Below are 13,552 nucleotides of genomic sequence, written 5' to 3'. Positions count from 1 at the left end.
CTCATGGAGGAAATCGGATAACTTACCTTGTCTGCGTTCCTTTCGCAGGGAAGGGAAGGGGAGCCTGGCAGGCAACTGAGTGGATGTGGGTAAAGACAGGCGCTGGAATAGAGGGGGCACCGGCCCCGGGGGCGCTGAATGCAGGACAGCCAGACAGATAGCAAGTGACCACGGAATGGTTGTGTCCAAACCAGGACTCTTCCGAGAGTGAAAGGGGCTCCGTTAAAATTAGACGGGAGCACCTGGAGTGCACTGCTGGGATCCATGGACCCCCTGCTGTATGTGACACGTTTGGGCTGGGGAGGAGTGTTTGGGAAAAGCACTGGTGCTTTATGGTTTTAATTTGGGAGTCATTCGTGAACATGGCCATCATATCCTTTGGAGAGGAAATGCAGTAGAGAAAGCAGGCTTCTTGTAGCTTTGAGTAAACATTTATTGAGTTGGGTGGGTAATCTGGAAAGTGAAGCAGAAAATGATTGGAAAACAGATTGCAGAGGTGACATTACTGGTCTGCTGTTGTCTCTCTCTACTGTGCTTTGTGTGTCCTGTGGCAGGTTTCAGCTGATTGGAGGGCTTGGTCCTTTATTTGGAGTATGGGATCTGGGCTTGTTGGGCTGTTAAATTCATGTGTTACAACTTACGGTGCACAGTCACAGGAATGCGACCAGCTGTCTGTTCCTTTCTTCTGATACCTCCCTTTTATGACTTGCTCTTAAAGGAAGGGTAGAGAACTGCAAATTCTACAATTAAATGTACTTTAGGTTCATTGTATTATGAGGCAAAAATAAAAATAGGAAACAGAAGGTAGAAGCAAAATCTTTGTTCAGAATCTCACCATCCAGGGATACCTGTAGTTTACATTTTGGTGTATATACTTTCTTCCACTATTTTTTTCTAGGTTAGGTATTTCCCCCCCACAACTAAATCTTCTAACATATGATTTTTTTTTTTGTCCCTCTAGAGTCATAGATTTTTGGGAATTGATTTTAGAAATTTTTCTAACCTGCCCTCTTCGTTTAAAATTATTTTTTTCTGATTATAAATTCAGTAATGTAGATTCACTGAATTCTGCATGATTCATTGTCCAAGACTTCCATAATCAGGAGTAAAGGGAAAAGCAAGAATTACCTGTAAACCTGTTATCCAGAGAGAACCATTGTTAATTTGGCGGGGGGGGTTGCCTTCCCGGGTTTTCTCAGTGTGTGTATACTTCGCATACCTTGCTGTTTCCTACCTTTGTACCTCTGCTCCATCTGGCGTCCTCCCTCTTGAACATTACAAGTTTTGATTAAAAAAATGTCCAGTTCACTCTGGTTCGAAAAACAAGATGCCGCCTCTAGTCCTGCATTCCCCTCTTGCTGTCACTTGATCCCTTGGCTCTACTTTCACAGACTAGGCTCTTACTAGGCTCTAGATCTCTTATCCCCACTCATTTTTCAGTCCCCCCTCCTTTCCTGTGCTTTTTGGGGAGGCTTTTTCCTTCATCTTTCCATTTAGATTGCTCTTGCTAAGACCACCTGATTGACAAATCCCTTGGCATTTTTCAGAATGTGTTATTTAACCTCTCTTTGGATTTTGACCATGGTGACCACTTCTTTGAAAATTTCAAAGTCTCTTCCTTTGGATATCATGGGGATACAACTTTTCTCGATTTCTTTCTTTCTTTCCTGTCTCCATCACAGACTGCTCTTTCCGGTATACCTTAAATGATGATGCTTCTCAGGATTCTACTCTCGAATCCCTTCACTCCCTACCTTCAAGGTATATCTGTTGAGTGAATGAGTGCATGCACGGATCAATACCCTTTTACTGGGCCTTCACTTATTTATTCTCCAGGTACTTATTTAGTGCTCCTGTGGTCCATGCTCGATTCTGCAGTCCTCAGGAGAGGGATGTGAACTAGATAGCAAATTTCTGCTCTTGGTACCTAGAGTCATCCGCCATGTCAGTGTTGGTACTGATGACCTGCGAGTTCATATCTCCTGCCTGCGATCTGGACCCAAATCTCCAGCTGCCCCAGCCTGGCAGACGGTGAGGGTGAGTGTCTTCTCAGCGGCTATACTTCTACACACGGCTCTGCTCTGGGGTATCACTGGAGGGCCACTAAAACTTGCCTCAGCTCAGCGCTCACCGGGAGTTCTGTTGAGGGCACATGTTTATGGAGGATCGAGTGAAGGATATGCAGCCCATTCATTCCCTGAGAGAATGATTCTTAATCTGTTCTGAGTCGGGGACCTCTCTACAAATCTTACGAAAACTGGAGGTCCTCGTGACCCTCAGGTTTTGAATCCCTGCCCTTAGTACTCTGAAGTCTATCCTAAAATCAAGCCACGCCACAAAGGTGAGGCAAGGCTCTCCTTCCTCATTTGGGCCACTCTAAAATTGATTGCTTTCTCTGAATCATATTTTGGCATTAGCATCTGCCAATACTGAATATGTGATATGTGTTGTCACTCACATACTGTGTTGGTAAACTACATGCATAATGTGTACTAATCTCCCTTCTGGCTTTATCTGATTTTTTTCTGTCATCATCTTATTTCTGTTCTAGTTTCCTTACCTATCAATATTTGATTTTAACTTAATTTAGTTAAGTTAAATTAAAAATGTATTTTATGTGTTTTTTTTGTTAATCATTTTCGATCCTTGTTAGAACAAGGAAATGATGACCATAAATAAAACACACGTCAGCTGCCTATAGGGCATTTCTGTTTGATTATTCTTACAGGCATCTCATACCCAGTAGTCTAATCATAACTCATCTTGTCTTCTTAAAAACTCCTCCCTCTGTATTCTCAGTTTTAGGAATTTTACCATCCACTTAGGTATCCTGGCCCAAAATCTAGACTCTCCACCCTTCCTCACATCTCACTTCCAAAATAATGACCAAGTTCTGTTGATTATACACATTAAATATCCCTGGAACTGTCCCTTGCAGCGTCCCCCTTGCCCAGGCTCGCTTTGTCCTGCCTGAGTCCATTCGCCACATGGTAACTAGAGTGATGTGTTTTAAAAGATAAATCTGACCCAGTCACTCCTTCAAGATCTCTTCCTTGCCGTCATGAAAAAGTTCAGCCTTAGGGTGGTATTCAGAGCTCACCGTGGGCTTGCCCCAGCCTGTCTTTCCTGCCTTGTGTCTTGCTTTGGCCATTCACACGCATCCTTAACAAGCAACCCGGAATTCCCGAAACACTGTGTGTTCTCACAGAACCTCCCCACCTTTGCCAGTGCTCCCCTGTGTCCCTTTGCTTGCTGAGTCCTACCTGTCCTGAGGAAGAAACTCTAGTCAGGTAATGTGCACAGCGTGTTATGTTGTAGAATTTGTATGTTGCTTGATTTTCAAGATTACTCTTTGGGCTGATTCAGAAATGACTTACTATAGTTAGTGAAAGTGATTTTGAGTCCTGAAAACCTAATAGTGAAAAGAGCCAGGTGTTACTCTGTGCACAAACTATTGATCATGTCTTTGGGGAATTGAGTATTTATAAACATGTACACAGTAAGTAATACAGCAGCTTATCCAGCTTAAGCAAAAAATGGGATTTATTTTAAGGATACAGGGGTCCTCCTTCTGAACCCAGGGACAGAAAGATAGCTGGGTCACGGGAAGGAACTGGAACCTGGAATCCGAACGCTGCCAGGGCTTCCTTTGTCTTGGGTTTGTGCTTCATCGTAACCGCCCCTTGTACACACTGTGCGTTACCTTCCCTCTGTCTCACTGTCTCATACTCATGGGCAACCCTGGCTGCTCCAACTTCATGCCTGCTGTGTGCAGCTGAACACAGCTAGAGAAAAGCCAAGCCGGGTGGGCTGGTAGGTGTAATTTTTCTCTCAAGTTTTTATTCTGAAAACGTTCAAATCTGCAGAAAGGTTGATCGAGTCACCTGGATGGATTCATCATGTGTTAGCGTTGCCTTTTTCCGTATTCACTTAGTATGTAAGTGTGTATGTGTGCGTGTAAACATACATACGTAAACATACATGTTGGTTTTGACGGAACTGTTTGAAAGTACAGAGAACCATAAAGCAGAGATGGGGGACAGGAGGTGGCCAGGGAAGGCCTCACTGAGAAGGTAGCATTTGAGCAAAGATCTGAGGAGGGGATGCTGGGCAGTTGTCTTAGAGAGGAGTGTGCTAGGGAGAAAGAGGCAGCAGTACAGGACGTGACCCCTAACACCTGGGCAGTGTGTGTGCCGAAGAAAAAAGAGCCTCTGCTGCACTAGACTGTTGTATTGTCAAGATATTCCCTGCCCCTTCCTGGCGGAAGGTTATGTTTCTCGGCCCCACTGGCTGCAGGTGTGGCCATGTGACTTGTTTTGGCCAATGAGATGTGAGCAGAAATGAATAGGTCCCTTCTGGGCCGGTGGTACCCAGTGTGCACGCCTCTCTCCCTTTGCCTTGACAAGTGGGAGTGTTCCCTGTAGAGGCTACTTTGTCATCCTGGGTCCTTGGAATGAGGCCGATTTGGAGCAGAGCAGCGCTTGCATCTGAATGTTTCCAGATTTTCTAGACATAGTAGGAAATAATAATAGTTTCATTCTCTTCATCAGAAATTGTGTGAAAGGAGAAGGAAGATGGGCAAAAATAGAAATTTATTATGTATCATTGCCATTTTCATTTGCACAAATACCTATTGTAATGTAAGTATACCCAAATGGAATCACAGTGTGTGCCCTTTTTCAACCTGCTTTTGCAATTCAATTCAAAAAAATACTGTGGTAAAGTACATATAACATAAAAATATACCTTCTTTTAAGAGCAGGAGATATCGACGTGAATAGGAAACACATTGCTTTCTTTAAAAGATACGGCATGACTAAGCTCCGTATGTATGTATGATATATGTATGTGTGTATGTGTAACCTCCCTATGAAGTGATAATGGATGCCCCAGACATCCATTGTCAAAGGAGAAGAGTTGCACTCTTCTCCTTTGTGTCTTTTCTACTCTCATTATATCTTGTGCAGACCTTGTTTTGCTGTATCATAATTGTTGATTTTCTTCTATGTCTTTCCCCCAGTGGATCTGGAAATCCTTAAGGATAGAGCTTATGACTCCAGTGTTGTCTTACTTTTAGTGCCTGCTACCGTGGCTGGTGCAAAGTAGACAAAAAAACCAACAAGGACTGAATTTGGGGGGCAAGATTATGTTCATAAAGTGTCATTTTTTTTCCTGTTTTATTTATCGATACTCTATATATTTTAAACCAGAAAATGGAAATATTCTTTGTTTCAGAATACACAGTCATCAAAGAGGGAGTTTACTACTATTCTAATGTTGTTAGAATATGAATGCAGTATCTGAAATACCAACATTCTATGCATAAATTCCTTTATTCGTAACTGATAATGGACAAGCACTGTGTCATCAGGGAAGTAAGGCTGCCTCCATCTGCAAGACAGTGCAGCTTTAGAGGGGGTTTTCTTCTGTAGAAGATCAGTGGGGTTTGGGTAAGATTGTACCCTTTGGAGTTAGACTGGCTACTCTTTGGCTTTCTAGCTGTGTGACCTTGAGCAAGTCACTTAGCCTCTCTGAGTTCAGCTTTCTCATCTGTAAAATGGGAAAATAAATGTACCATCTCTTTGGATTATTAACTAAGTTTATATATGTGAAGCCCTTAGAACCAGCATTTGATACATGATAAGGGTTTGGTAAGTGTTAATCATATTAATGTTAATTATTCTTTTGTCTTAGAGCTTGCAGCAGCCTCCCAAAGTATCAATAATTGTCAGTGAATGGGGGCTTCCCTGGTGGCGCAGTGGTTGAGAGTCCGCCTGCCGATGCAGGGGGCAGGGGTTCATGCCCCGGTCCGGGAGGATCCCACATGCCCGCGGAGCGGCTGGGCCCGTGAGCCATGGCCACTGAGCCTGTGCGTCCGGAGCCTGTGCTCCGCAACGGGAGAGGCCACAACAGTGAGAGGCCCACGTACCGCAAGAAAAGAAAAAAAAAAATTGTCAGTGACTAACCTAGAAAACTTTATTATCTGAGTGCCGTATTCACTTCCTCTTTGCAGGAGAGGAGATGATGGGATTGTATTGAGAAGTAAGGAGACATTTACTTGTGTTCAGTTGAAATCTTTGACTTAAATTCTTGAGTCACTTCTTGCTGTAATGTTAGGATTTAAAGAAAAAGTATTTTTTCATATTTTTGGCCTCGTGTATATAGGGTGACAGCGATAGACTGAGTTTAATATTTTTAAACGGGGGGGGGTTTAAGTGACAAGACTTTTGGAGCTTTAAGTGAAAATTAATTTAAAATTGTGAATTTTAAAAAGGAAACTTGTGAATTTTAGATCTCAGAGCTGTGGTGTTCAGATTTGAATGTGTTTACTTTGAGATATATTGTTGGGCTTAGATATAGGCATATTGTGAAATTGTCATAGCATTTTATAACTTTTAGATGTGACCAGCTATTAAAAAAGAAAATAAAACCTACAATAATAATCAAAACAGGAGATATCTCTAGAAGGACACCATCCCAAAGAGTAAATATTTGCAAATGTTTTTCTTTATGTTAGAATTTAATATTTTAGAATTTAATAATTTGGAAAAGTAAGATGCTTTTGTAGAATGACTGTTTACTAGATTTAAAACAATGCCTTTTGGATTTATTTTTCCCCACACAAACGCTACAAATAGGAGGATCAGCTTGGCCCATCCTGTCTTAGCTCCTGCCTCTTGTCACCACAATGGCCCTTGCTGTTTTGAACAGAGGCTGTTTTGAATCTATTTTTAGTTAGTCAGAAACGGGAGGGTAGGAAATGCTGCATCAAGATAAGACAGTTCCAGGGAAACCTCTATTTTATTTATTTTTTATCCTTTTAAAATTCTATTATTGTTATTTTTTCGGCTGTGCTGCGTGGCTTGCAGGATCTTAGTTCCCCGACCAAGGATTGAACCCGTGCTCCCTGCAGTGGAACCCAGGCCCACAGCAGTGAAAGCGCTGAGTCCTAACCCCTGGACCGTCAGGGAATTCCCGGGAAAGCCCTGTTTTAATGTCGTTTGTGAAATAAGAACTGAAACAGTCAAGACAAGAAAAACTCTAGGAATGAGATTTCACGATCAGTATGTTTGGGTTTGAGTTGTGGTTTAGGATGTAAGTTGAGGAATTGGAAGTTCCTTTTTTATGCTCTTGGTTTTTTACTCTCTGTGACATCTAGGAAGACAGTTCTTTTGAAAAGGACTTCCGCTTAACTTAAAAGACATTCTACCAGTCTTACCTGCTTATATATAGAGTGGGCAAAGAGAAGAACGTTTAATAATACTTTGGTGTGTTGGGACTATTTTTAGTTTGTTTCTCATACGTTCTGCTTGTGATGAAAGTGAGGTCACATCTCTTAATAGTCAAATTAATTAGGTAGGCCTTCATACCTGCAGTTGCTCAAAGCCATTCTCTTGGGAGTCTCCAGTCCAGAAATTCCCAGGGTCCTCAGGCTGCTAGGCCGGTTCAAAGCCACCACCATGGTGGAAAGTGGTCAGTCCACTGAAGGGCACTGTCTTCTATTGAGAGCATTGCAGCGGGGCCTCCCAGAGCACTGCCCCATCCATGGCTGTCTCTTCCCTTCCCAGCAGGTTTTTAAGATGGAGGGTCAGGACAGGTTCTGCCAGTCTCCTCCTACCAGCTCATGTTAGGCATGGACCTGTCTCTTTTCCTTACTCCACTCCTCCATCTCCCTTCCTCGTCCACGGTATATTTCACAAAGTCTTGATTCTTATTCTTTTTTTCAAACCTGTGTTTGTGGAGTGGTGGTGGGGAGGGATTGGGGAATCCCAGCACGGTGGAAGTCTTTCTTCTTGGAAAATTTCCTTCAAGCCCGTATTGCAGTGAGTCAGGACATTTATTCTATGTTTATATCACTGAGGAGGACATCTGAATGTAACATCTCAGGCTGAACTTGGCACCCAGATTTAAAGTGGCTTCATATTTTTTTCAAAAGCAATGTGTGTGCTTTTTCAAAGGTAATATTATCATTCCCTAAACAGTAAATTTTACGTGCAATTCATTTTCTGATAGTTTTCATTTATTCTTTAATTCATTCAGCACATATTTAAAGAGCACCTACTATGTGCCAGGCACTCTTCTAGGCATGGATGAGCCATCAGAGAAAAAACGGATAAAAGTCTGGGCCTGAAGAAACTTAGAGTAGGGGGATGGTGAACACGCAATACACAAAGAAACATCACAGGGCTTCCCTGGTGGCACAGTGGTTAAGAATCCACCTGCCAATGCAGGGGACACGGGTTCGAGCCCTGGTCCGGGAAGATCCCACATGCCGCGGAGCAAATAAGCCCGTGCGCCACGACGACTGAGCCTGCGCTCTAGAGCCCGTGAGCCACAACTACCGAGCCCGCGTGTCACAACGACTGAAGCCCACGTGCCTAGAGCCCGTGCTCCGCAAAAAGAGAAGTCACCACAATAAGAAGCCTGCACGCCTCGACGAAGAGTAGCCCCCGCTCACCGCAACTAGAGGAAGCCCAGCAACGCACAGCAACGAAGACCAATGCAGCTAAAAAATTAATTAATTAATTTTTTTTAAAAAAAGAAAAAGAAACATCACATATGTAGTAGGTCAGGTAAGAGCCGTGAACATAAAATGAATTAGAGAACAGGGCGAAGTGGTAGTTTTCTCACAATTCTCTGAGGAAGGCACTGTTTCTCCCCATTGTACAGATTCGGAACTGGAAGCCCAGAGAGGTCAGGCAACTTGTCTTGAGCCTACCTAGGTAGTGAGTTAGTAGTAAAGGTTGCATTTGAATTTCAAGTCAAGCACGGGCTCTTAAGTTTAGCTGCCTCTAAAGTAATGAAACTTAACTTCTAGCAAATCCCCAAATGCTGGTTTCCTTGAAAATGTAAAGTCTCTTCTATTGTATTGGTGTGTATACGCAAACACATTTAAAAATGAAAATACTGCCTTAATTTCAGTATCAGGTAGTAAGCACAGGGTTTGTGTAAGGTATTTTAATTTACACTAAATTTAAAAAAATGGAGAATCCTCATAAAGACTGTAGCATTTACAGTGGGCCTTGAGGGATAAGTAGGATTTGTTTTTTTAAATTATATCCTATTGGAAACATGTAAAAGACTATATTTAACGTATAAGTTATGAAGAGTAATATGATGAACACCCATGACCTCACTACCCATAGTTGTAAGTATACAGCCCAATGAATTGTCACAGAGTGGACACAACTGTGAAACTAGCATCTCGTTTAAAAAGACAAAAGACCACTACCAGCACCCGAGACGCCCGCTCATGCCTCCCCCAGCCATCCTCCCTGTACCCCCGCACCCCCTGCCAAAGGTAACCCCTATCCTGACTAATGTTACAGTTTAGTTTTTCTTGTTTTTGAAATTTATCAAAATGGAATCATGCAGTCTTTGCTTTTTCATGTCTGGCTTTTCTTTTATTTATTTATTTATTTAATTTTTTGGGCTGTGTTGGGTCTCCGTTGCTGTGCGCAGGCTCTCTCTAGTTGCGGCGAGCGGGGGCTACTCTTCCTTGCGGTGCACGGGCTTCTCTTGTTGTGGAGCACAGGCTCTAGGCGCGTGGGCTTCAGTAGCTGTGGTGGGCAGGCTTCAGTAGTTGTGGCTCGTGGGCTCTAGAGCGCAGGCTCAGTAGTTGTGGCTCACGGGCTCTAGAGTGCAGGCTCAGTAGTTGTGGCGCATGGGCTTAGTTGCTCTGCAGCATGTGGGATCTTCCCGGACCAGGGCTCGAACCCGTGTCGCCTGCATTGACAGGCAGATTCGTCACCACTCCGCCACCAGGGAAGCCTCGTGATTTGTGTTTTGTTTTGTTTTTTTTTTTGTGGTACGCGGGCCTCTCACTGTTGTGGCCTCTCCCGTTGCGGAGCACAGGCTCCGGACGCGCAGGCCCAGCGGCCATGGCTCACGGGCCCAGCCGCTCCGCGGCACGTGGGATCCTCCCAGGACGTGACCCCTAACACCTGGGCAGTGTGTGTGCCGAAGAAAAAAGAGCCTCTGCTGCACTAGACTGTTGTATTGTCAAGATATTCCCTGCCCCTTCCTGGCGGAAGGTTATGTTTCTCGGCCCCACTGGCTGCAGGTGTGGCCATGTGACTTGTTTTGGCCAATGAGATGTGAGCAGAAATGAATAGGTCCCTTCTGGGCCGGTGGTACCCAGTGTGCACGCCTCTCTCCCTTTGCCTTGACAAGTGGGAGTGTTCCCTGTAGAGGCTACTTTGTCATCCTGGGTCCTTGGAATGAGGCCGATTTGGAGCAGAGCAGCGCTTGCATCTGAATGTTTCCAGATTTTCTAGACATAGTAGGAAATAATAATAGTTTCATTCTCTTCATCAGAAATTGTGTGAAAGGAGAAGGAAGATGGGCAAAAATAGAAATTTATTATGTATCATTGCCATTTTCATTTGCACAAATACCTATTGTAATGTAAGTATACCCAAATGGAATCACAGTGTGTGCCCTTTTTCAACCTGCTTTTGCAATTCAATTCAAAAAAATACTGTGGTAAAGTACATATAACATAAAAATATACCTTCTTTTAAGAGCAGGAGATATCGACGTGAATAGGAAACACATTGCTTTCTTTAAAAGATACGGCATGACTAAGCTCCGTATGTATGTATGATATATGTATGTGTGTATGTGTAACCTCCCTATGAAGTGATAATGGATGCCCCAGACATCCATTGTCAAAGGAGAAGAGTTGCACTCTTCTCCTTTGTGTCTTTTCTACTCTCATTATATCTTGTGCAGACCTTGTTTTGCTGTATCATAATTGTTGATTTTCTTCTATGTCTTTCCCCCAGTGGATCTGGAAATCCTTAAGGATAGAGCTTATGACTCCAGTGTTGTCTTACTTTTAGTGCCTGCTACCGTGGCTGGTGCAAAGTAGACAAAAAAACCAACAAGGACTGAATTTGGGGGGCAAGATTATGTTCATAAAGTGTCATTTTTTTTCCTGTTTTATTTATCGATACTCTATATATTTTAAACCAGAAAATGGAAATATTCTTTGTTTCAGAATACACAGTCATCAAAGAGGGAGTTTACTACTATTCTAATGTTGTTAGAATATGAATGCAGTATCTGAAATACCAACATTCTATGCATAAATTCCTTTATTCGTAACTGATAATGGACAAGCACTGTGTCATCAGGGAAGTAAGGCTGCCTCCATCTGCAAGACAGTGCAGCTTTAGAGGGGGTTTTCTTCTGTAGAAGATCAGTGGGGTTTGGGTAAGATTGTACCCTTTGGAGTTAGACTGGCTACTCTTTGGCTTTCTAGCTGTGTGACCTTGAGCAAGTCACTTAGCCTCTCTGAGTTCAGCTTTCTCATCTGTAAAATGGGAAAATAAATGTACCATCTCTTTGGATTATTAACTAAGTTTATATATGTGAAGCCCTTAGAACCAGCATTTGATACATGATAAGGGTTTGGTAAGTGTTAATCATATTAATGTTAATTATTCTTTTGTCTTAGAGCTTGCAGCAGCCTCCCAAAGTATCAATAATTGTCAGTGAATGGGGGCTTCCCTGGTGGCGCAGTGGTTGAGAGTCCGCCTGCCGATGCAGGGGGCAGGGGTTCATGCCCCGGTCCGGGAGGATCCCACATGCCCGCGGAGCGGCTGGGCCCGTGAGCCATGGCCACTGAGCCTGTGCGTCCGGAGTCTGTGCTCCGCAACGGGAGAGGCCACAACAGTGAGAGGCCCACGTACCGCAAGAAAAGAAAAAAAAAAATTGTCAGTGACTAACCTAGAAAACTTTATTATCTGAGTGCCGTATTCACTTCCTCTTTGCAGGAGAGGAGATGATGGGATTGTATTGAGAAGTAAGGAGACATTTACTTGTGTTCAGTTGAAATCTTTGACTTAAATTCTTAAGTCACTTCTTGCTGTAATGTTAGGATTTAAAGAAAAAGTATTTTTTCATATTTTTGGCCTCGTGTATATAGGGTGACAGCGATAGACTGAGTTTAATATTTTTAAACGGGGGGGGGTTTAAGTGACAAGACTTTTGGAGCTTTAAGTGAAAATTAATTTAAAATTGTGAATTTTAAAAAGGAAACTTGTGAATTTTAGATCTCAGAGCTGTGGTGTTCAGATTTGAATGTGTTTACTTTGAGATATATTGTTGGGCTTAGATATAGGCATATTGTGAAATTGTCATAGCATTTTATAACTTTTAGATGTGACCAGCTATTAAAAAAGAAAATAAAACCTACAATAATAATCAAAACAGGAGATATCTCTAGAAGGACACCATCCCAAAGAGTAAATATTTGCAAATGTTTTTCTTTATGTTAGAATTTAATATTTTAGAATTTAATAATTTGGAAAAGTAAGATGCTTTTGTAGAATGACTGTTTACTAGATTTAAAACAATGCCTTTTGGATTTATTTTTCCCCACACAAACGCTACAAATAGGAGGATCAGCTTGGCCCATCCTGTCTTAGCTCCTGCCTCTTGTCACCACAATGGCCCTTGCTGTTTTGAACAGAGGCTATTTTGAATCTATTTTTAGTTAGTCAGAAACGAGAGGGTAGGAAATGCTGCATCAAGATAAGACAGTTCCAGGGAAACCTCTATTTTATTTATTTTTTATCCTTTTAAAATTCTATTATTGTTATTTTTTCGGCTGTGCTGCGTGGCTTGCAGGATCTTAGTTCCCCGACCAAGGATTGAACCCGTGCTCCCTGCAGTGGAACCCAGGCCCACAGCAGTGAAAGCGCTGAGTCCTAACCCCTGGACCGTCAGGGAATTCCCGGGAAAGCCCTGTTTTAATGTCGTTTGTGAAATAAGAACTGAAACAGTCAAGACAAGAAAAACTCTAGGAATGAGATTTCACGATCAGTATGTTTGGGTTTGAGTTGTGGTTTAGGATGTAAGTTGAGGAATTGGAAGTTCCTTTTTTATGCTCTTGGTTTTTTACTCTCTGTGACATCTAGGAAGACAGTTCTTTTGAAAAGGACTTCCGCTTAACTTAAAAGACATTCTACCAGTCTTACCTGCTTATATATAGAGTGGGCAAAGAGAAGAACGTTTAATAATACTTTGGTGTGTTGGGACTATTTTTAGTTTGTTTCTCATACGTTCTGCTTGTGATGAAAGTGAGGTCACATCTCTTAATAGTCAAATTAATTAGGTAGGCCTTCATACCTGCAGTTGCTCAAAGCCATTCTCTTGGGAGTCTCCAGTCCAGAAATTCCCAGGGTCCTCAGGCTGCTAGGCCGGTTCAAGGCCACCACCATGGTGGAAAGTGGTCAGTCCACTGAAGGGCACTGTCTTCTATTGAGAGCATTGCAGCGGGGCCTCCCAGAGCACTGCCCCATCCATGGCTGTCTCTTCCCTTCCCAGCAGGTTTTTAAGATGGAGGGTCAGGACAGGTTCTGCCAGTCTCCTCCTACCAGCTCATGTTAGGCATGGACCTGTCTCTTTTCCTTACTCCACTCCTCCATCTCCCTTCCTCGTCCACGGTATATTTCACAAAGTCTTGATTCTTATTCTTTTTTTCAAACCTGTGTTTGTGGAGTGGTGGTGGGGAGGGATTGGGGAATCCCAGCACGGTGGAAGT

General features: G+C 42.8%; 1 protein-coding gene across 5 annotated transcripts in view; it reads left to right on the top strand.

The window, feature by feature from the left end:
- UBE4B (ubiquitination factor E4B) overlaps nt 1-13,552 on the top strand; it is a 128,319-nt gene that overhangs the window by 16,793 nt on the left and 97,974 nt on the right. For 3 of the 5 annotated variants that reach the window (XM_024125702.3, XM_028487862.2, XM_028487866.2), the window contains exon 2: nt 1,932-2,037. The exons of the other annotated variants lie outside the window; for them this stretch is intronic. In XM_024125702.3, the coding sequence (XP_023981470.1) occupies nt 1,932-2,037 (106 nt within the window). The remainder of the gene's footprint in view (nt 1-1,931; nt 2,038-13,552) is intronic. 5 annotated transcript variants of the gene reach the window in all.

The sequence above is a fragment of the Physeter macrocephalus genome, chromosome 3, assembly GCF_002837175.3.
Source record: "Physeter macrocephalus isolate SW-GA chromosome 3, ASM283717v5, whole genome shotgun sequence".
NCBI lineage: Eukaryota > Metazoa > Chordata > Mammalia > Artiodactyla > Physeteridae > Physeter > Physeter macrocephalus.
This window is presented reverse-complemented; position numbering and strand designations above follow the sequence as displayed.